Here is a 22,231-nt window from a genome sequence, read left to right as displayed (position 1 = left end):
ACATAACTTTCTGCTAGCCTGACTAAGTGGATCATTCGTCCAATGTTGCTCAGTCTATCAATCCTCGTGGGATCGATCCTCACTCACCTGAGGTATTACTTGATACGACCCGGTGCACTTACCAGTTAATTTGTGGGTATTCAAAAATTCGCATCAAGTTTTTGGCACTGTTGCCGAGGATTGATTGTGATTGACAACTACCAGTTGTCTGATTTCTTAGATTAGGAATTTTTAGCTTTTTATTTTTTTTTCTTTCTTCTTTAATTTTCGAAAATTTAGTTTAACTTTATTTTAAAACTTTTCCTTAATTTTTGAAATTAAGTTTGGTGCTTTCAATTTTTAGTTTTATTTGTTTTTGTTCTAAATTTTTTTCTTCGAATTCTTAACTTTATTTTAGTTAAAATTTTTCTCTTTAATTTTTGAATTTAATTTTGGTGTCCCCCTTTAGTAGTTTTATTTTGTTTTTCCTGATTAATTTTCTTTTCTTAATTTTCGAAATTAGTGGTTCCTATTTTTCTTTAATTTCGAATTTTTAGTATTAATAATTTATTTTATTTTATTTTATTTCTTTTACACGGGATACCTCACGGGAAATTCTCTACACTCTGATGTCGAGATTTCCACCTTAATTTTATTTTTGTTTGTTTATGAGCAGGAACAGGAACAAATTTGAGTCTGAACTAGAGAGGACCTTGAGGCGACATTTGCAACAAGCTAGAGCTTACAAAGCCGGAGAGAATCTCAAGGAGGCTTTTGAGAAAGAAGCTGAAGAGCTCACCATGGATCCTAACACTAATGTTGAGAATCCGAATGGTAATGAGCAGCCTAGAAAGATGCTTGGCTCATACACTACCCCACTCCTGATTTCTATGGGTACAGTATTGTGGTGCCCCAATTAGCGCAAATAACTTTGAGCTGAAGTCACAGTTGATCATTCTGGTGCAACAAAACTATCAGTTTCATGGACTCCCGCAGGAAGAACCAAATTTGTTCATCTCCAATTTCCTGCAGATCTGTGATACTGTGAAGACTAATAGAGTGAATCCAGATGTTTATAAGCTCATGCTCTTGCCATTTGCTATGAGGGATAGAGCGAAGCAGTGACTTGATACTTAGCCTAAGAAAAGCTTGGACACTTGGGATAAGGTGGTTAAAAAGTTTCTAACCAAGTTCTTCCCTCCTTAGAAGCTGATTAAGCTGAGAACAGATGCTCTGACTTTCAGACAGAGAGATGGCGAGTCCCTCTATGAAGCCTGGGAGAGGTTCAAGTCAATGATTAGGAAGTGCCCTCCTGACATGTCCTCAGACTGGATTAGGTTGCAGATCTTTTATGATGGACTCTTAAAGATGGCCAAAATGTCTCTGAAAAATTCTGTCGGTGGTTCTCTGCACATGAAGAAGACCCCTAAAGAGGCCGATGAGTTAATTGAGATGGTTTCTAACAACCAATACTTGTACACCTCTGAGAGGAATCTTATGAAGAAAGGAGTCATGGAGCTAGATACTTTGGAGGCCATTCTTGCACAGAACAAGGCCATGTCTCAACAAATCAGCATGATTACTCAGCACTTGAGTGGGATGCAAGTCTCGACTGTTAATACTCAAGATGCATATTATGACATGAGTAGTGGTTTCAACCAACGGGAGACTTATGGCTATGCTCAACCAACTCCTAAACAGGTTAACTATATGGAAATTCCTCCAGAAATCCTGGTAATGATCCTTACTCTAACACATTTAATCAGAGATAGAGGAATCACCCAAATTTCTGGTGGAGAGAGCAACCCTAGAAGCCTCATCTGAATTTCAACAACAACTCTCAAGGCGGTTTCAATCAAAATAAATTTAACAACTGCCAGTTCTAACCCTCTCAGCATCAACAAGTGACTTTCCAGCCTCAGAACACTCCTGATCTAGCTTTTATAGTTGTAGAACTTTTCAAGAACACTCAGAGTTTCATGCAGGAGACCAGAGCTTTAATTTGGAACTTGGAAGTATAAGTGGGTCAGTGGAGCAAGCAAATACCTGAGAGACCTCCAAACACTCTTCCTGGTGACACAGCGTTAAATCCAAAGGAAGAATGCAAGCCCATCATAGTGACTGGTGAACCCGTGGCAAAAGAGGAAGCACAAGTTGTTGAAGCTATAGAAAAGGCTAAAGACACCATAGTACACACTTCACCCAAGGCATCCGAGCCACAGCCAAAATCATCATACCCTCAGAAGTTCCAAAAGGAGACCAAGGATGGGCAATTCTCGCAAATATTGGAAGTCTTCAAAAGGTTATAGATCAATATTCTTTTTGTTGAGGTACTAGAGCATATGCCTTAGCATGTTGAGTTAATGAAGGGCTTACTCTTTGAATAGAAGACCCTGAAGGGAGATGAAACAGTGGTCTTGACTGAGGAATGCAGTGCATTGATTCAGAGTAATTTACCAAAGAAGATGCCAGACCCAGGAATCTTTCAGATTTCATGCACTATTGGGAACATCAATTTTGACAAGGCCCTGTGTGATCTTGGTACAGGCATCAATCTAATGCCCTTGTCTGTAATGAAGAAGCTCAGAATCTAAGAGGCGCATCCGACAAGGATAGCACTACGAATGGTAGACAAGTCTCTAAAACAAGCATATGGAATAGTAGAGAATATCTTGATCAAGGTTGGAGAGCTTTTCCTCCCTGCAAACTTCGTGATCCTTGACATGGAAGAGGATGCAAATGATTCTCTAATCCTTGGAAGACCATTTCTTGCCACTAGGAGAGCTTTAATTGATATGGAAAAAGGTGAGCTAGTTTTGAGGATGCGTGAGGATTACTTGGTATTCAAGGTTTTTAGACCTTTACATCACTCAGATAAAGGAGGCACTAGCATGAAGAATGAACCCACGAACCTTAGCCTCCAAGGGTACTTGACTGATGCAAAGCAGAGTTCATTATTCAAGCCTCCTTTGGTTGGAACCAACAAAATTCTCCCTGACATCAAACCTAAGTTTGGTGTTGGGAGTGCATCATTCACCAAGGAGAGAGGCCCCAAGAAGAAGGTGCCTAGAGGTTGGAGGAACAAGAAGATTCTCACTGAGGATTTCTCACCCGAAATGAAAGTTGTAATCACTAAGAGTCCAGTTATGCCTCATACAGTGAATAAGATCCTGTCTTTTGAGCACATTGAGTTAATCCATGATAGCATAGGAAAGAAGTTCACAGTGAGGGGTGAAGAGATAAGCCCATATGATCACCCCCATCCCTAGTAGAGTTGATCGTCAAACTAGTGACGGTAAAGAAGCGCTTGTTAGGAGGCAACCCAACTATAAGTATCCTTTAGTTTCTCTTTCAGTTTGATTTTCATGAATTTTTTTATTTTATTATTTTTATTCATAGTTTTCCTTGGTTTAATCGTGTTTGTGGTCCTGCAAAGTGTGCAGAACAGGGACAAGAAGACTCTGAAGGAGAAACAAAATACCCTGGGGAACAATGGAATCGAATGAATTGGCGCTAACCGCCAGCTGGGAGTTTAGCGCTACAATTGGCAAAAATGAGCTGGCGTTAAATGCCAGGGAGGGCATTTAACACCCTAGAAGCCCAAAGGACCTAACGTTCAATGCCAGGTGGGCGTTTAACGCCCACAATGGGCAACAATTTTCATGGCACCATACCTCCTATGGCGCTAAATGCCAGCAGGGCGTTTAGCGCCAAGTGACTCGTCTTTCAAAAAAAAATCTAAGTCTGGCGCTAAACGCCGAGGCTGGTGTTTAGCACTAAGAACGCTAGATTTGAATTTTTAAGCAAGCTTTTAACCATTTCCAATGGTTAAAATCCCACCCCCCTTCCACTTGACCACTCCAACCCAACACCTTCTCACCCCACTAATTATTATTCCATCCACATACATCCCCCACTTTCCCATACACCTATCCACCTATCTATCACTCAATCAAATCCCATCAATCTCTCCACATTTACCTTTCCTGTATTCACCTATAACTACTACCATTACTCAAATTCAAATTCATTTTCCTCCCACCCTTACCCACCCTAACCGAACCTTCCCCCCCTCCCTCACTCTCTATAAATACCACTTCACCTTTCACTTTCAACACACCATTATCCACTTCTTCTACATTTTCTTCATCTTACTTCCAATTCCCATTCTCTTCATTTTCCTTCCCTTTCCTCCCCTTCCTTGACCCGCATAGCCGTAACCCACCACCCCCTCCAAACATTTTTCTTCTTTCATCATTTTATTTTCCTTGTCCCTCACCTCTTTTCACCATTATCTCTACTTTTCTTTACTCAGGGACGAGCAAAACTTTAAGTTTGGTGTTGGGTGGTCTGCTTTTCTTTATTTTCACCATCCATATGGCACCAAAAATTGGAGAATCCTCTTCAAGGAAGAGAAAAGAGAAGGCCCCTGCATCCGGTCCTTATGACTTCACCCAATTCTTCTCTAAGACCCATGAGGACCACTTTCACGAAGTGGTGAACAAAAAGAAAGTGATCCCCGAAGTCCACTTTGATCTTCAGCTAGAGGAGTACCCGGAGATCCAGGAACAGATTCTGAGATGGGGTTGGAAAGTTCTGGCCAACCTCGTGACTGTTGTAGGAGTGTTGATGATCAGGGAGTTTTTCGCCAATGCTTGGGTGAGTTACAAGCATGCACAACGCGTGAACCCAGACCCAAAGAACTGGCGCACCATGGTCTGAAAAGCGATTATAGAGTTCAGTCCTGAGAGTGTGAAGGAAGCACTACAGCTACCACGATCCAGAGAAGACCCTCATTCCTACACTCAGAGGGTCAACACTGACCAGAGTCTGGACTAGATTCTCACAGACATATGCCTCCTCAAAGAACAGTGGAGGAGGGGCGCCAGAGGTTAGCCATACCAGCTGGGTAGGCATGACCTGAAGCCGGTTGCTAGAGGATGGTTGGAGTTCATTCAGTGCTCCATCATCCCCACAAGCAACCGGTCAGAGGTAACCATTGACCGAGCTATGATGATACACTGCATCATGCTCGGTAATGAGGTGGAGGTACATCAGGTGATCCCTCAGGAGTTTTACCGCATAGCGGCGAAGGCCTCCACCTCTGCCAGATTGGCATGTCCTCACCTTATCCTCCGCCTGTGTGAGCAGCCCGAGTTTGCATTGATGGAGATACCCCTATTAAGGTAGATAGACCTATCACTCGGAGGGGTATGGAGTATACTCGGGAGCTTGGACATGCACCACCACAGGAGCTAGTTCCACCTCTTCAGCAGAAGCTTCCGGAGATGCCTCAGAAGTTCTATTTCCCTCCCCGTGACTACTGGGACCAATTGACCACATCCATTGGGGAGATGACATCTTCTGTGGATCAGCTGAGGATTGAGTACCAGGACCATTCAGCCCTCCTCCATCAGCTAGTGGAGGAGCAGCTGAGGCAGAGGCGCGACTTGGATGAGCTGAAGTGCCAGAGAGAATTCCCGAGAGGGAGCAGCAGCCACCATGACTGAGGTGGTTGAGTTTCCTTATTTTCTGTTTTTCAGTGCTTTATCTTATTTCTTATTTTCTGTTTGAAACCTTTTGCATGATCAGTAGTAGTATTTTATTATTTTGAGTTTAGTTATTTATTTTGCTATTTTATATTTATTTTAAAAAATTGTCTCATGTATTGCTCACTGAGCTTGAAAAATCAAAAGAAAAAGAAAAGTAGTAAAATGCATAAGACTTGAGGTGGTTGAGTTATATATTATGAGTTATTCTAATTACTTTGATGTGGTGGCATGATCTATAGCTCTTAGTGAAGTATTATGGATTCTCTAAAGTAAGTTAGAAATTGATCCTTGAAGCAAAATAAATAGCAACAAGAAAATATAAACAATAACCAAGGTCCAAGGCTCTGAGCATCAATGGTTATGAAGGTCTAAAATGATTAAAAGCTCAAATGAGTTGTTTTCCTAACTATATGCTTGTGGTGTGAATGTGTCAAGTAATCCTTGAGACAGAGCACTAAGAGATGAGATCAATTGCAATTACAGAGTATGCCAAAGGCTCTGAGCACCACTGTCTGGGAGAAATAAAAAGAAAGATTAGAACTCAAAAAGAGTTCCCCAGTTAAGTGCTTGTGGTGTTGTTGTATCGAGTTAAGCTTGAAGACAAATCACTAAGAGTCATGGCTAGACTCAAGGTGCAAAGCACCAAGGGAAAAGAAAAGAAAAAGCTGTGTTCAAGGATTAATCAAAGCTTCAAGAAAAAGAGAATCCATAATACCATCCGGGTTCTAGTTCTAAAAGGACGTCAATATATCTGAGCTTCAAAGGATAGTCAGATGCCAAACATATTCAGAATTATAGTGAAAGTAGCCCAACTCAGTGATTGGACATGAGCTTAAATGAACACTCAAGTCTTAGGATTTTCTCTCTTCAGTCCTATATTGTTTTCGTTGTTTGAGGACAAGCAACAGTTCAAGTTTGGTGTTGTGATACGTGAATATCTTATACCCATTTTAGGCTTATTTTCTAGTTAAATTTAGTTGGAATTTGGTAAGTCTAGTTACATTTTAGTGTTAAAACCCTCTTTAGATGCTACTTTGAGTTTTTCTGGTATTTTTATTATTTCAGGTGAAATTCGGATCAATTTGACAGAGTTTTGAGCAAAAACAAAAAGTTTTAAAGTTGTCCCCTTGGGCACTAAAGGCCCAGCTGGCGTTTAGTACCAGCAATCAGTAAAGACAGGAGCGTTTCTGCCCCCCCCCCCTTGGGTGCTAAACGCCAATCTTGGCATTTAGTGCCAAGCAATCTGAACCGAATCCCACTCAAGGAGCATCTTTAGTGGATTTAGCTTTTAGTTATTATCTTTTTTTTTTTGTAATTTTTGTTTACAAACAAAATCTTTTAGGTTTAGGATTTATTATTTTATTTTAGTTTCAAATCAAATTAGGTTAGATATAAAAGGAAAAAGATTCACCCTTTAGGAGGATCTTCTCACTTCCGCATGTTTCACTTTTCAGAACCCTTGTTTTTCTGTAAGTCATGAGCCACTATACCTCCTCTGTTAAGGTTAGGAGCTCTGTTTATTTCTATGGATTAAGACTATCTCTTTTCTATTTAAATTAATGTATTGATTTAGTTTCAAGGATTGCTTTCGTTCTTCATCTTATGAATCTGGGTAGAACGACAATATAACCCTTATTCTACATGTGTTTTGGTGATTCTCAACAGAGCTATCTCGCTTGAACAACAGTTTGAAAACAAATTCCTCCTAAATTGCTAATTACTTGAACTAATCTGGATACGTGACATATAATCCGTTTAGCTTTGGGTAATTAGGATTTATGTGGCCATAAACTAGAATTACTCTTCACCTTCTAATCTAAATTAAGTGACCAAGACATTGGCGGTTAAATTGGGTTAGAGGAGACTAAATCACTAAGACATTAGGGTTTAGTCAATTACAGTTTGCTATGAAATGAATCTTGCATGATTAAAATAGTTGGTAAGAAAACTTAATCCAGATGAATAAACAACTCTGAAGTCTTAACTATTTTCTCTTTCACACCACTTTTATTATTTGCTTTTCAATTCTCTAAATTTACTATTTAATGTGTTTTACAACTCTCAAAACACAACTTTCTGCTTGCCTGACTAAGTAGACCATTCTACCGTTGTTGCTTAGTCCATCAATTCTCGTGGAATCAACCCTCACTCACTTGAGGTATTACTTGATACGACCCGGTGCACTTGCCGGTTAGTTTGTGAGTATTCAAAAATCCGCATCAATAGGTTGGAGAAACGATGTTACCACTATCCTCCTATTCCAAATTTTCAATGTCCCGAATTCGTCATTCCTAATGGTGGGGGGGCGCACTTGCAAGGACTCCGATGCTCAAGTTAGCATGGGTCGCGAGAGACACTAAGTTAGAGATCATACCGTAGTGCACGTATATATTTAGAATAGTGTATAAATTGTGAGGTTGTAATGATACAAGCTTCTCTTATGTGGATTACGCATTCCATGAGCTACTCTTATCATAAGATGCTTGATGCTTTTGTGATCTCCTTTCATACGATGCTCTTAGGCTATATATAGTCAATATTGTAATATTCTCTTTTAATAGTAGAATGATGGTTATAATGTAACAATTAACCTCATAAAATTAAGTTATTAGCTATTAGAATGAGTTATGAGGGGTTATTGTCCTTTTTGTAACATATTCTTTGGAATCCGAGAGAATACTTAATCATCAAACCGGTTCCTTAGTATTGGACTTATAGAAATATTCCAGAGCAGATCCTCAAACTCGGTATGTCTTTCTTTTGAGAAAGATTTATGAGTTTTAGATCTCAACCCAAGATTCTCATCTTTTAAGATGGAGATTTTTATTTTGCTTACTTTTCTTATAAGTTCGAACTCTAACCATAACTTATATCAATCGTAGTTACCACCTAGAATTTTGAGTTTGGGAGTTAGATTTTTTAATCAAAGTTTTCATATTGTAATTCTAGGATCAAGAGTTGACATTTTTATTCTTTGAATGTCAAAATGATTTTTTCTTGAATTTTTTTATTTTTTGGTTTCATGGACTTTTCGTGGTGGGTACCCCCAACTCGTAGTTTGTATGCTCGAGCTTCCGAGTTTTTAAGATTTCGACAAAGACATATCAAAATAAATTCAAGTAATCAGAATCAATATTTATTAAATTAACTATACTTGAAATAGTAACTCAATCATAAAAATATTGAGTTTAAAATAAAAAAATTATTTCTCTTAAAATAATTGCATAATGAATTTTTTTCATTTTAATAGCAATCTATCAAAATAAAACTTTCTCCCATCTGAACCAATTGTTTGGACAATTGAATGATGGGTTTTTCTAATTTAGATTTGTTGACTCATGAAATTTTTTCATTAAACAATTATTCAAAGATTATTCCTTTATTTCTACCACAAATTTTTATATTATTTTTTAAATAATAATATGCTCTAAAATATTTTATAAAAATTTAAATAAAATAAATCATAACTTTATGTATCTAAGTATGAATGTGGTTTGGCTTCAAAGAGTTTAGTTAGGATTTTTAACATGAGAATGAATTTTCATCTTCCGGCTTTATAAACTTCGATCTGTGAGTGTCAAGTTATATTTTTTGTGATAAATATCCAAAAAACTTTTTTTAAGGAGGCAATTTCTAGAGTTTTAGGGACACTAGAATAATTTCAATCTTAATTAATACTCTAAAGTAATATGTAATAAAATATTTGGATACTTGAAAATTGAAATCAACAATCTTGTTAATCATATGACATTCTCCTCTTTTTTTTTTTTTTTTTGTATTGCATTTTTCAAGAACACTACCGCTTCTTTTTTTTTTTTTGAAATTCTCTATTTTTTGTGCTTTTTGCTTTTTTTTTTTAAATTCTCCATTTTTTTTTTAGAATTTCAACCTATAACTGATACTAAATGATTAGAATAAAAGAATACAGTAGAAATGAAAATATTAAGATAAAATAATAGCTAGGATAATTGTTTTCTTACTAGATTTATAAAAAATTTGTTCTTAGCAACTTAGGTCACCAAAAGAGTTTTTTCTACTAGACCTTTAAACAATATATCCTTGACAATCTAAATTAAAGGGATGAAACTGAAAGAACTAGCTTACATTATGTTGGATAATTTAATTTCTTCATATAACAAGTAAAGTAAATCACTCACATCACTAGAATGCACATAAAAATTTAAACATAATAGCACCCATAAAATTTATTAATAAAAAATTCATAAAATGTATGTCTTACAAATATGTTTATATAGAGCTCTAATTGATTAGGCTAAAATCGGCTAAATCTTCCTATAATAAAGCTATAAAATCTGAAATTAAACTAAAGATATAATTCTAGACTTGATCCTAACTAATTTATATCTGATTTGATGTTATTAGATTATATCAAATTTAATTTAAATTTTAAACTTCTAAGATTTGTTAATTAATTTAAATCAGATTTAATCTTCATAGACTATGTCAAGTTTGATTTAAATTTTAAATGCTTAACATACTATTAAACAAATCAAAACTAAATCAAATATTTTAACAACTCTTAATAATAAATTAAATTTAATTTTAATTAAATAAATTCAAATATAATTCTAATATAATCCAACAATATAGCTCTTTCCACTTAAATACTTGCACCTTAAATAACTTTCGAATCTGAACAAAATCCAACCAGCTTAATTAGATGTGGTCTAAATTTTGAATGTCTCATAGTTACACGCACTCCAAGTAACTTTAGGAAATTTATATTCCTTGTTCTTTAAGTCGATACAATCATACGTGAGACGAACTTTGATCTCTTTGATTTTGAAAGCCGATATAATGTAATTCTTCTTATAACTCTTAGTTTTCTTGATCTGGAACGTCTCATTTAATCAATTTTACCAACAATTTAGCCTTAAGTAATATAGAGATAGGCGAGAACGTTAAAAAATTTCACCTTAATAGAATAGTGCTAGGGAGCCAATAGCGTAAAATGTACAATGTGTACAATGGACTAAATCATAAAATAAACATCTTCTATACTATTCAGATGGTCTAGAATAACCATCCGAATACCAGGGATAACCATCCGGATACCAGGAATAATAAACATCTTATGTTATAAAAAACTAATTTTGGGTTCACCAAGATTCGAACTCTTGACCTTCCAGACCTGGAATTCTAATACCATGTCCTGAAACCACTCATCCCAAAAGCGTAACCTAACAGGATAATGTAACACCAATAACCATATGTCTAATACTTTCTAAACCTTCATTGTACACATTGTACGCTTAGGTTATTGGCTCCCTATACTTTCTCATTTCATTAATGTCACATGTATATTTATCGACGGTTAAATTGCCGGTAACCATAATTGTCGGCAATATTTTCTCGCGCCCAATGGCATTAAGCTTGTGCCAAAACTTTTTGATGATTAATGACAACTAAGTCGTCAGTAAAATAAATCTTCAAAAATCAAAATAAAAATCCACTAAATTTATGGACGTTTTCAAAGTTCATCAACGGCCTGGCCATCGGTAGCCTTTGCCACCAAAATGGTCGTTGGAGGCTCCATCAGTAATCACATCTAGTGTAATAGTGAAATTTATATAGAAATATATATTAGTTAATTTGGTAACTGATTTTTTGTATGTGCATAACATCTTGTTCTTCAATCTCTTTTATATTATTATTAAAATATTTATTTTGTGTTTAATATTTACCTTGATTTGTTCACTTTTTGTTTAAAATTCATATTGAGAATCACAAGAGAGAGTAATATAAAATTGACCTTAAAGTCCGAATATGGAATTAACCCATGTGATTAGCTAAAATCAATCTACGATTATATGAGACATACCCCATTTCGTTAATTAAGATTGAGAGACAAAACATCACTGATCAGAGAGAAATTAAGTAAATTATTTAAATAAGTAACTTTAATTATTAATATATTTATATATGATTGATAATGATCCGTATTGGGAGCATTATGGTGACAACCATGTGCATTATGCCTAACATGCATGGAATCATTCCGTTGGCGTGTCCAGTGGCAGAGGCAACGGAGATTGAAAGACAGAATGGAATCATTCTATTTGCCTCTGATATATTCCTAAATTATGAAAGAAAATTAAAGGTTCCATGAAATTAAAAGTAGGGATGATTTAGCATTTAACATTTCTGCCTAGGCCTTGCGTTTCAACGTGCAAGTGTTTTAGATGGTCAACACTCTTTTTTACATTAACTTATATTTAAATCAACACTAACAAACTTTTTTAGAATTTAGTATTTAGGGTTTAAAGATTTAGAATTTATAATCTAATCTAGTATCATGCTCTAACTTCTGTAGGTTTATTAATAAAAAGTGTTGTTTATAGTGCCGAAAATGTTCCAGTTCTACCCAATTATTCTAAAATCATAACATAAAGTAATGAGACCCATATTGACAATTTCTCCAATACTATAGATGAGACAAATTTAGGTAATTTCGACAACTAAATAAAAAATCTCAGAGAACTCGCCTTAATAAAAAAGCTCCACAACATTCGGCAATAAGATATTGATAACCTTAAAAAAATTCTGACTTCAACTAATATATGGTGATGCTAGGTAACCAAAAAATAATTACAATATAGAAATATTACATAAAAATTCTCATTCTCTTGATAAGCAAGTGACATACACCTCTTTATCATTTATCCTTTTTATTACCTACTATTTTGCTGCATGTGTTAGAGTCATTAATGTTCTTTCCAAAATCAATTTCAGTTTCTCCCAAATTAAATCCCTAACATCTCTCAATCACATTATTATCAATTAAAATGCAATAATTCTCTGCAAAAATTATGAAAATTAAATTAAAAATTTTTAACAACTTCTACTATACAACTTATATTTTACATATAGACTATTAAAAAATAAAACATAAAATATAAACAAAAATTAAAAAATAAAATTTTAAAAATAATTATTAACTCGTTATATTAAAATCAATAAATAAGCATACATATGAATATTAAATAAAAATATTAAAATAATTAAAATCATGACTTATTAGTGCACATATGAGATAATTTGAAAAATACAATAAGACGTATAGTTTAAAATTTGATAATATTAATTATAAAAATTTATTAATTATAGACATCATATAGGTATGAAATTATGAATATTATGAGTACAAATTATGGATGTTATTAACATGAAAAGGATGTTATGTGTATGAATCTATGGATGTTATGAATAAATTTATCAATTGAATAAATTAATTTAAGAATTTAATATTTTTTAAATTCAATTATGATAAAATTTAAAAACATCTGTGTTAATTTTATAGTTACTTATGCAATAACTAGAAAATGATATGTGTATGGATGTAATATCTAATAAACATGAATTTAATTTATAGATGTTAGTTGTATGTAATTATGGATGTTATGTATATAATCGTATGAATGTTATGTGTATGAACTTAGTTAGTACAATATAATTATAAATGCACATAAAAACACAAAAAAAATTAAAATAGTTTATTATCATACCTCATCAAAGCTAGTGTAGTTTTTCATATTCTCGAAAATTGATTGACTGGCAATAACCTCGTCGGGTGAGTCCATCTCTTGTTCAAATTCTTCAACACTTTCTACCATAGGTACTGTATTAAGGTCGAATTCAAATGTCATACTATTTGTAATGATAAAAATGATTTCTTATAAAATTCCTTGACCTATTCTAATTGTGCTTGTAATGGTATTAGAGTTGTGAATTTTAAACGAAAAATAATTGAATTAACGGAAATAAAATCATATTAGGGTAGCAGATTTTGTATCTCTCCATTGAATGATGATAAATGACTTAATAAAAATAGAAAATTAATTACAATAAAAAATGATAATGATAATAATAATAAAATAAAAAAGCGTGTATGATAATAATCAATTACAATTATTGAATTTATGTGATACTATCGAATTTTTATTAGGCAAAAAAATAAAGCAAAAATCAATTACAATGATAAATCATAACCGTTATTAATTATTATTATTAATCTTTATATGAACATACCAGAGGAACTATATATGCTATTACGTGTGTCTTAGGACAATTAATGTCATATAATCATTTTTATTTTATTCTTAAATATAAAAATCAAATTATAAAAGGGAATATTAAGTATTGATTACAAGAATGTCTAATAGTAAGGGATATGATATTATAATTAATATTATTAATAAGTGGAGTTGATAAGAATATGATAAGTGGAATGATAAGTAGAATGATAAGAGAGTGGACTAAAAAATAAAACTGTTATTAAATGATATAAATAAAGTATATTATAAAAAATTTTGGCTAATTATAGCTGAAATTTTTTGATTACCAAACTTTTTCCTTAATATATATTATGGAGTTGAGTTAGAGTGACCACTTACTTTCAATTTTTATCTTACACACTTTGAGAATTAAAATCTTTAAATAAATACTTAAGAACTTAATTAATCAGCCAACTAGGCTAGATCTTGTAATTTATGTGTCTTTCAAATGCGCCACAAGTCTCAAGCATTGATGTGGCAGCATTGGCATATCTTGGGTGGGTGGATTTTGTGGTAATAGCAGACAATCTTTTCTTTTTAATTCATCATATGGCTGAATGAGCAAGATCGAGTATGGTCCTAAAAAATGGCAAAATTGCCAACATAAGACGTAACCATTGCTCAATATGGTTCGTGTGCTTTAGTTGTGTCATATCTTGTTTGCTCGATATTCAACGAAGGCATATTTTGATGTTATAATTTTTCTTGATTTTATTGCCTACTGCTTCCATGGGTCCATATACGATTATCCTGTTATATACTTATTACGACAACAAGATATTAGTTAATTTTTATCAATTTGACCATTGAATATTGTACAATCACTTATTATGATTTATGTATGATTGTTAGAGTAAATCACCTATATACTTCGTAAGCTTGATATTTAGGCCACTACTGATCTTGCCAAATATCTTGGGGAACTATAAGAAGAGAATTTTAGTCACAGAAAAAACTGTGACTAAATTAAGAAAAAAGTGGAGTGACAATGTTCTTGTCACGAATGAAGACCCGTAGTTAGAAAGAATTGTGCTTTTTTATTAGCTACATTTTTTTATAAGTCTTGCTATTCATCTAAATGTTTTTGGTAATTAAGTCAAATTAAGTTAGTCTAAATATAATAAAAATCAGTTTTATTAGTGAGAGTGTGTCTACACGCACTAATTCCTCGGCCACTAACATGAACGTTCATATTATAACATCCTACCACGTAGAGCTTTACGTCTAGGACGTAAATCAGAGATGACAAGACGCTACGATCTCTAAAACAAAACTACATACATACATATATATATATACACGAAGAATAGTTTAACTAGGAGCCTTGGAAGAAATAGTTAAATGAAACACCAACAAAAAAGCGAATCACTCTCGATCGGATCAACGTATAAAGGTAGATAAGATCGAACAGAAAGGATAATATATATATAAAATCAGAGTTCCAAAGATACAATTAACAAGCTCGAGGCTCGACCTGTGAAGTAAAGGCCGATCAGAGTATAGATATACATATATATATAACCCGACTATAACCAAAAGACCAAATACAAAACTTGTTTCTCCGAAATCAACCTTTAAGAGGGACAAAATGTAAGTTTTGTACAAGATGAAGAATACTATTTATATACATAATCAAAACTCTAAATACAAAATATCCTAAAGGTAGATCTTCGCGTCCCAAGAGTCTCCAACGAGTTCAATGTGGTGTCACATGTCCTGCATTTGAAAATAACAATATATGTACTGAATGAGAACCGGAGGTTCTCAGCATAGTAGAGGTGCCCACATAGATAATACATAAGGTCCCGGGAAAGCCAGAGGCATTCCTAGAACTTTGACACTCAGATAATCAGACTTAAAATTAATATTAAACCTTGAAGTTTGCTAATATACCCAAAGGATTCCCATTTCTAAACTAACTCTTCACTTTCTGTCTCCTCTCCTAACCTTCGAATCACCGGGTGGAACAACCCTCAGCGTCACCTCCTCCAGCATGAGGAATCTCTCAGTTGTAAACACATACAAAACAAACAAGAAAAGCACATGTATAGATAGCAGTTACAGCAAGTAAAACAAGTAGCAGATAAGCAGAGTTAAGCAGTTAAGCAAACCAAAACAATGCATACTCAAGCAAAACATACAAATGCATATGATGCGTGCTTTTCCTACGGCTGATGAGTCTCATCTGTCGGTTATATAGCCAAACTCGACATGTTCGATAGCTAACCCTGGACAGAACACTAAACACGGAGCAAGTGGGACCAAACCGCAACCCTTGCATCTTACCTGCGTACCTAGAGCAAAGGGACAACCTTACCCTTGCCTTTTACCTAGGTTGTGCTACAATTCTCGACCCAAAGCAAGCGGCGACAGAATTCAACCCTTGCCTCTTACCTAGAGTTTCGAACTCTTATCCAGAGCAAGTGGATAATACCATCACATCTTACCTGACTTCTCAACTCTTACCCCGAGCAAGTGGATAACACCACTGCATCTTACCCAGAATCTCAACTTATATCCAGAGCAGGTGGACAATACTACTGACTCTTACCCAGTGATATGTTGTCAAATAATTTTAAATCTCACACCAATATATTTTTATTCATCTGTCCTCAATGCCATCATCATCATTAATCCATCACTCATTCAATTGCAATTCCTTATTATTATCAGCATCTTTATCAATCACCTCTCATTCAACATCACCAACACCTCAGTAATTCAGTTATCACTTCGCAAATCCTTCCCAACATTTTCTCAACTTTATTAACATATTTTCCCTCATTCTAAAACTTACAAACTCTCTAAAAGACTCTAAAAAAGTTTTAAAGAGGTTTGGGAGGCTAGAGAATAGGTTTAAAACTTATAAACACAATTTTTAGCCAAAACAGGGTTCCGCATATGGGGAAGTGTGAAATCTTCCATTCTCGCGTATGTGACTCTTGTCGGCGTACGCAAGACGTCTGGGCAGAGCCCAGGGTCTGTGTTGCGTGCATGTCCGCGTACGCATGGGCTGCAGAATTGGCAAAAAGCTGCTAAATTTATAAAATCAGTTTTTTACACCTAACTTTGAACGCGCATAATGTTTTCATTAAAAATTATTTTTAATCTGTTCTTCGAACATTACGAACCTCATGGACCTAATTTTTATTCAAAATAAGTTTTACCAAATTTGGGGGTCTGGAAACCAAGTTATAGCCAGTCAAAGTTGGTCAAAAATCATCTTTTACCCAAAAAGACCAAACCTCAAATTTTCCAAAGTTCTCAATTTTAAACCAAAATTTTCACAACCGAACCAGCACCAAATGTGTTCAAACCATATTTATATACTCTTAATTCATTTCACAACCTACTAACATCCAAACCTTCAATCTATTCAACAATTCATTCATATATTCTCACCAAATCCAACATCAATCATCAATATTTCGCACTGTATACACATACTATATTTACTCAATCAAACCAACCAAACCATAATCACCTCAACATATAGATTTATAATATCACTCAACACAATAGCATCATTATTCTATACTCATCAATAACATAATCCAACATAAACAAACTCATTCCCCCTTCATACACAAATCATATACTATTTACACAATTCATCATTAATTCATTTAGTTCATTCCTATATTAAGGTCTTCTAGCCTAAGTTTTCACGTGACATTAAATACTAACTACGAGAAACTAAAATCATACCTTGGCCGATTCCTCCCTAAGCCCAGAATACCTTAAAACACCTCTCTTCACAAGGTCCAAGTCACAATTTCTAACTCTGCAAGCTCCAACACTGGAATCTCATTCCAAACCGTGAAATTGGACTCCAAAATAACAAGAAGCACAATCTAACTCACACAATAACACAATAGTCAACATAGGGCTCACTAAATCACCAATTCATAAAGGTTAGAGTTTTTTTTACCGTTATCCACGGGTCAAATGGACTAAACTCAGTGATTTCTCACTGCTAGAGTCCACCTAAATCATCAAGAACACTAAATCCCTCAACATATAACACCCAAAATTACGAAATTGAAGGGAGTGAGAACTAGGCATGAAATATCAAATTTCTTACCACAATTATTGTATATTTTTGAAAGTTACAAGGAATTGAAATTTGATTTGAAATGGAAGCTAGGGTTCCAAGTTTTTCCTTCTCTTCAGCATCTGTATGCTTGAATGGAAGGGGAGAAGGCTGGTTACATGCTTATATATATTGGGCTTTGGGCCAATATAGGTCCGGTCTAACCGGTTTGGTCCGTTGGTCCATTTTTGGGCCAAAAACTTTAAAATTAGTGTCAAAATTCGTATTGTAAATATTTTTACTCTTCTAACTTATCAAATTTAACTTCCTAATTTCTTTGAATAATAATTAATTTATTAGCTAATTATTTAGTAATTTCTCGGGGTTTACACATATCCTGCATTCCTCCTTCTTTTTCACGTTCTTTCTTATTCTTCTTGTCTTTCCTCCTCATCATTGTTCTTTTATTGCTATTGTCGTTGTTGTATATTTTTTTTCTTTTTATCCTCCTCTTTATGGTGATTTTGAAGCATTATGTGTTTCTTCTTCTTTGTTTAATTTTCTCTTTTTTTATTCTTATTAAGAGAGTAAAACAAGAAGAATTATGAGAAGATAAAACAAGAAGAAGAAGAAGAAGAAGAAGAAGAAGAAGAAGAAGAAGAAGAAGAAGAAGAAGAAGAAGAAGAAGAAGAAGAAGATGATGATGATGATGATGATGATGATGATGATGATGATGATGAGGAGGAGGAGGAGGAGGAGGAGGAGGAGGGAGAACTTTTTAATCGTGATTTTCTCTTGTTTTTATTCTTGTTAAGAGAGTAAAACAAGAAGAATTATGAGAAGATAAAATAAGAAGAAGAAGAAGAAGAAGAAGAAGAAGAAGAAGAAGATGATGATGATGATGATGATGATGATGATGATGATGATGATGATGAGGAGGAGGAGGAGGAGGAGGAGGGAGAATTTTTTAATCGTGACATATAAATTTCTTAATTTTGACACCGAAATTCTACTACAAAAACACAAAAATGTCTTTCTTAATGCTGTATTTTTTTCTTCTTATTATTCTTCTTTTTTTTTATGTATTGCTCTTCTTCTTCTTTTAGAAGTATTACTTCTTATATTAAACTTGAATAAACATGTCTGTACTGTATTGTAATCTTATTTAGTTGAATGAATGTAGGTTCACACTTATTGGATTGAATTCTTGTCCTAAAAAAATAGCACCGAAATTTAATTAAATTGACACTAAAATTTAAATACAATGATATAGAATGTAGAAAGTAAATTGCATACTAAAAAATCACATCGACTCTATAAAATGAAACAAGATAGCACTGAAATTACTTAAAATTGACACCAAAAGTTTAGTAACAAGACATAAAAAAGTGACGCCTTTTTATTTTATCGAGGGCTAAGCCGTCAGTAAACCCTACCTTGGGACGAGTCATCGATAAGAACATCAGTGTGAAGACTTAATGTAGTAGTGTTCAGAAATTGTTAATCATTCAATTTTAGTTTAATAATTTTGTAAAAACATATTTTTTTTAAATTTCAACAAAAACACAAACTTGATTCCTATTCTTCTCAGTTTTGATTTTTTTCCCCCATAATTTATTTGTGTTTTTCTAAAATTTGAACAAAAACACAAATGTAATTCCTACTCTTCTCAATTTTGATATTTTTCCCATAATTTAATTGAATCTCAATAAGAATATTTCTTTATTAATATTTTTAAGGTAATTTAAACAGTAAGAAATGTCAATATTCTAATGGAACTGATTTTCTCATATTTGGTTAGCAAAATCATTTATAAAGCATTTTGCCAATAAAATACCATAAAAATACACAAAATCCTAGAAATGTTAGATCGTTACAAATATTTTTCTCTTATATTTTACTTACTATTGAGAAAATATTAGTAGACATTATTTTTATAGACAAGAAAAAGGTGTAATCACTAATATTAACATTTGGAGTGTTATATAGAGATGTGGACATGTAGGTATTGCAGGTGACACAGAGGTATCGTGCACTATAAGAAAAACACTGAGTATTGTCGGATTTATCGTTGGATTTAGCGTCGTAGAGTAGCAGCAGATTTACCGGCTGTAACGGCATCGAATTTGTAATGTTAAGTAATTACCGGCGGATTTTCTTTTCCGGCGGTAAATTCGCCAGTAATATTTGCGAGGAAACAAAAATAAATTGGCGCATCCTTTAGGGTCGGATTTACCGTCGAAAATTTTTCGACGGTAAACATAGTTAGTGAAACGCTACGTTTTGGTGACCTGCAATCGTTTACCGTCAGAAAAATCCTCTTCCCCTTCATTTGAATTTCACACACACTCTCTCTCTCTCTCTCACTCATTCGTTTCCTCCACTCTCCCCAACACCACCATCTGCCACCGCCAAAACCACCGCCACCACAGCCACTTTTCTGTCGCCGTCAACCCACCATCGAAACCCTCCCTTCTTTTTCTTCTCCCTCTTCTCTTATTGCCATTTCACTGTTAATCTTCTTCCTTCTCAAAACCACCGTGGCACACAACAGAGCCACCACCGGCAAGCCATCAAGACACTGTTATCCCCACCATCATCGCACCGCCATTGCCCAGCTTCGCCGCGAGTCCATCCTTCAGTGCAGCAGAACACGGAAGCCCCTGTACCAGTCTCTCGGTGAGTTTCTCAGCCTTCGGCGACTGACGTTCATATCTTCTCGCTTCGGCAACAACATAGTGTCGTTGCAATCCCTCTCTTCCCTCTCCTCTATATCATATGTGCATCATAGGTTTTTTATTAAACTCTATTTTTCAAATTCCATTTAGTCAATATTGGTTCATTAGTTTGGTTTTAGGTAGATTTAATTTTCTATTTTAGTGGTTTTTAGATTGTTAAGATAGGTTAGGTGTAGATTATTTGGCTCTGAGATTGCTAAAAGTGGTTGGATTGTGTGATTATGTTGATTTGCTGTCTTACGACTGATTTCACTAAGATATGGCTATTAGAATTGCTGGATTCTGCTTGATTTCTGCTTGTTTTATGTTAACTATTGCTGGTGTGCTTGTTGATTTGGAATTGGAATTCTATATTGATGCTTGGTATTGATTTTTGGTTGTTTGATTAATTTGGCATGCCAAGTGTTCGATATATGTCTCAAAGAGTTCTAAATGAAAATTTGGTTCAATCTTTAAAAATCAATGCTTGCTTTTACATGATTAGTGTTATTATGCATTGATGTGAATGTGAATGTTTCTAATTTACCAAGTTTAGTTTGATATGATAGATCGCTCGATATGCTATTTCTCATTAATTGAGTTTTTGAGTATATGTGTTATGTACAATTGTCATGATTAGGTTATTTGAAAACTAAATTTCACTCACCACATCACATACTCTAAAACTCTCTTTTTTTTTTTGCATAATCCATCACATTACATCAATTCTTGAATGGGCTAAGTGATTATTGAGCTTCTTGTTGATTGTTTTCTTATTTTTAACTCGCAAATGTTTTGAAATCATCTTAGGTGCACTAATTGAGTTGAATTTGAACTTTGAAAAGTCTTTGGATTATTGAACTAAATTGTTGAATATTGTTGCTAGAGTTGTTTGAATTATGTTGATTCACTGTGTTACTGCTAGTTTTGCTTTTTGCAGACATGACGACAAGTAGAGGCGTTCTGGATCAGGCTACTGGTCGTGGTCGTAGTCGTGGTCGTGGTAGAAGGAGGGTTTCTTCTGGTACCCTTGGGAATTCTGGATCTTTTTCCTCTACTCCGACTACATCGGTGACGTCAAAGGTTGCAGGTTTATCAGACCAACTGTTCATCATGGTCCCTAACCCCAACTACGTCCCTTTGTCTACAGCGACGACGCTGCCTCCATTTGCTCAGCAGCCCAATGCTACGGCGATGCCGCCTCCAGCGACGAACATTGCGACCCCGGAATGCTCTCACAGAAGTGAGCCAGCTAATGCCCTTCCACCACCTCCCATCGTACGGTTGACGATTTAGCCTGATGGTGAAATAGGAGTAAGTATCACTTTAAGTCTTCTATATATGTGCTTGCTAAAAGTATCTGACTATTGATTCTAGTTTAGTAGATTTAGGATTGTAGGTTTGAACTGCTGAAAATTATTGATATATCGTGATTAGTGATTCTTGATCATTGATTCTAGTTTTAGTGGATTTAAGGTTGTATGTTTGAATCGCTGAAAGTGTTTCATATTTCCTGATTATTGAATTATTGAAAGTGTCTGATTATTGATTCTAGTTTAGTGGTTTTATGAATGTTGATTATTGATTATTGCCTATTGTTCATTGATTGTTGACATTTAGTGCTGTTTAAGTTAATTGTTGATGGATAGAGTTTGTGGTGCATCACAGTTATAGATGAAATTCTGCCAAAATATATATATTATGGTTATTTGCTTCTGAAGTTTTAATTTATTTTGTCATATTGGTTTGTTTGTGGATTGTTGATAGGTTTACACCGAACAACAACGCATGAACTCAGGAGATAACCAACATCATCAAGCTTATGTACGACCATCTGTGGCCCAGCTACAAGAAGATCCTCTCTGAGACCAGAGA

At 34.4% G+C, this 22,231-nt stretch overlaps 1 protein-coding gene across 1 annotated transcript; it reads left to right on the top strand.

Annotated features, from left to right (window-relative positions):
- The first annotated feature begins 647 nt into the window (after positions 1 to 647).
- On the top strand, positions 648 to 2,573 carry LOC148570663 (uncharacterized). Its single transcript, XM_088507119.1, has 5 exons — positions 648 to 878; positions 976 to 1,100; positions 1,224 to 1,713; positions 2,010 to 2,270; positions 2,367 to 2,573. Exons 1-5 carry the CDS (start codon positions 648 to 650, stop codon positions 2,571 to 2,573), a joined length of 1,314 nt encoding a protein of 437 aa, XP_088363245.1.
- The last annotated feature ends 19,658 nt before the right edge of the window (positions 2,574 to 22,231 follow it).

This window comes from Arachis ipaensis, chromosome B3 (assembly GCF_059453495.1).
Source record: "Arachis ipaensis isolate K30076 ecotype BB chromosome B3, ASM5945349v1, whole genome shotgun sequence".
NCBI lineage: Eukaryota > Viridiplantae > Streptophyta > Magnoliopsida > Fabales > Fabaceae > Arachis > Arachis ipaensis.
Note: the sequence above shows the minus strand (reverse complement) of the source record. Positions and strands in the feature narration are given on the sequence as shown.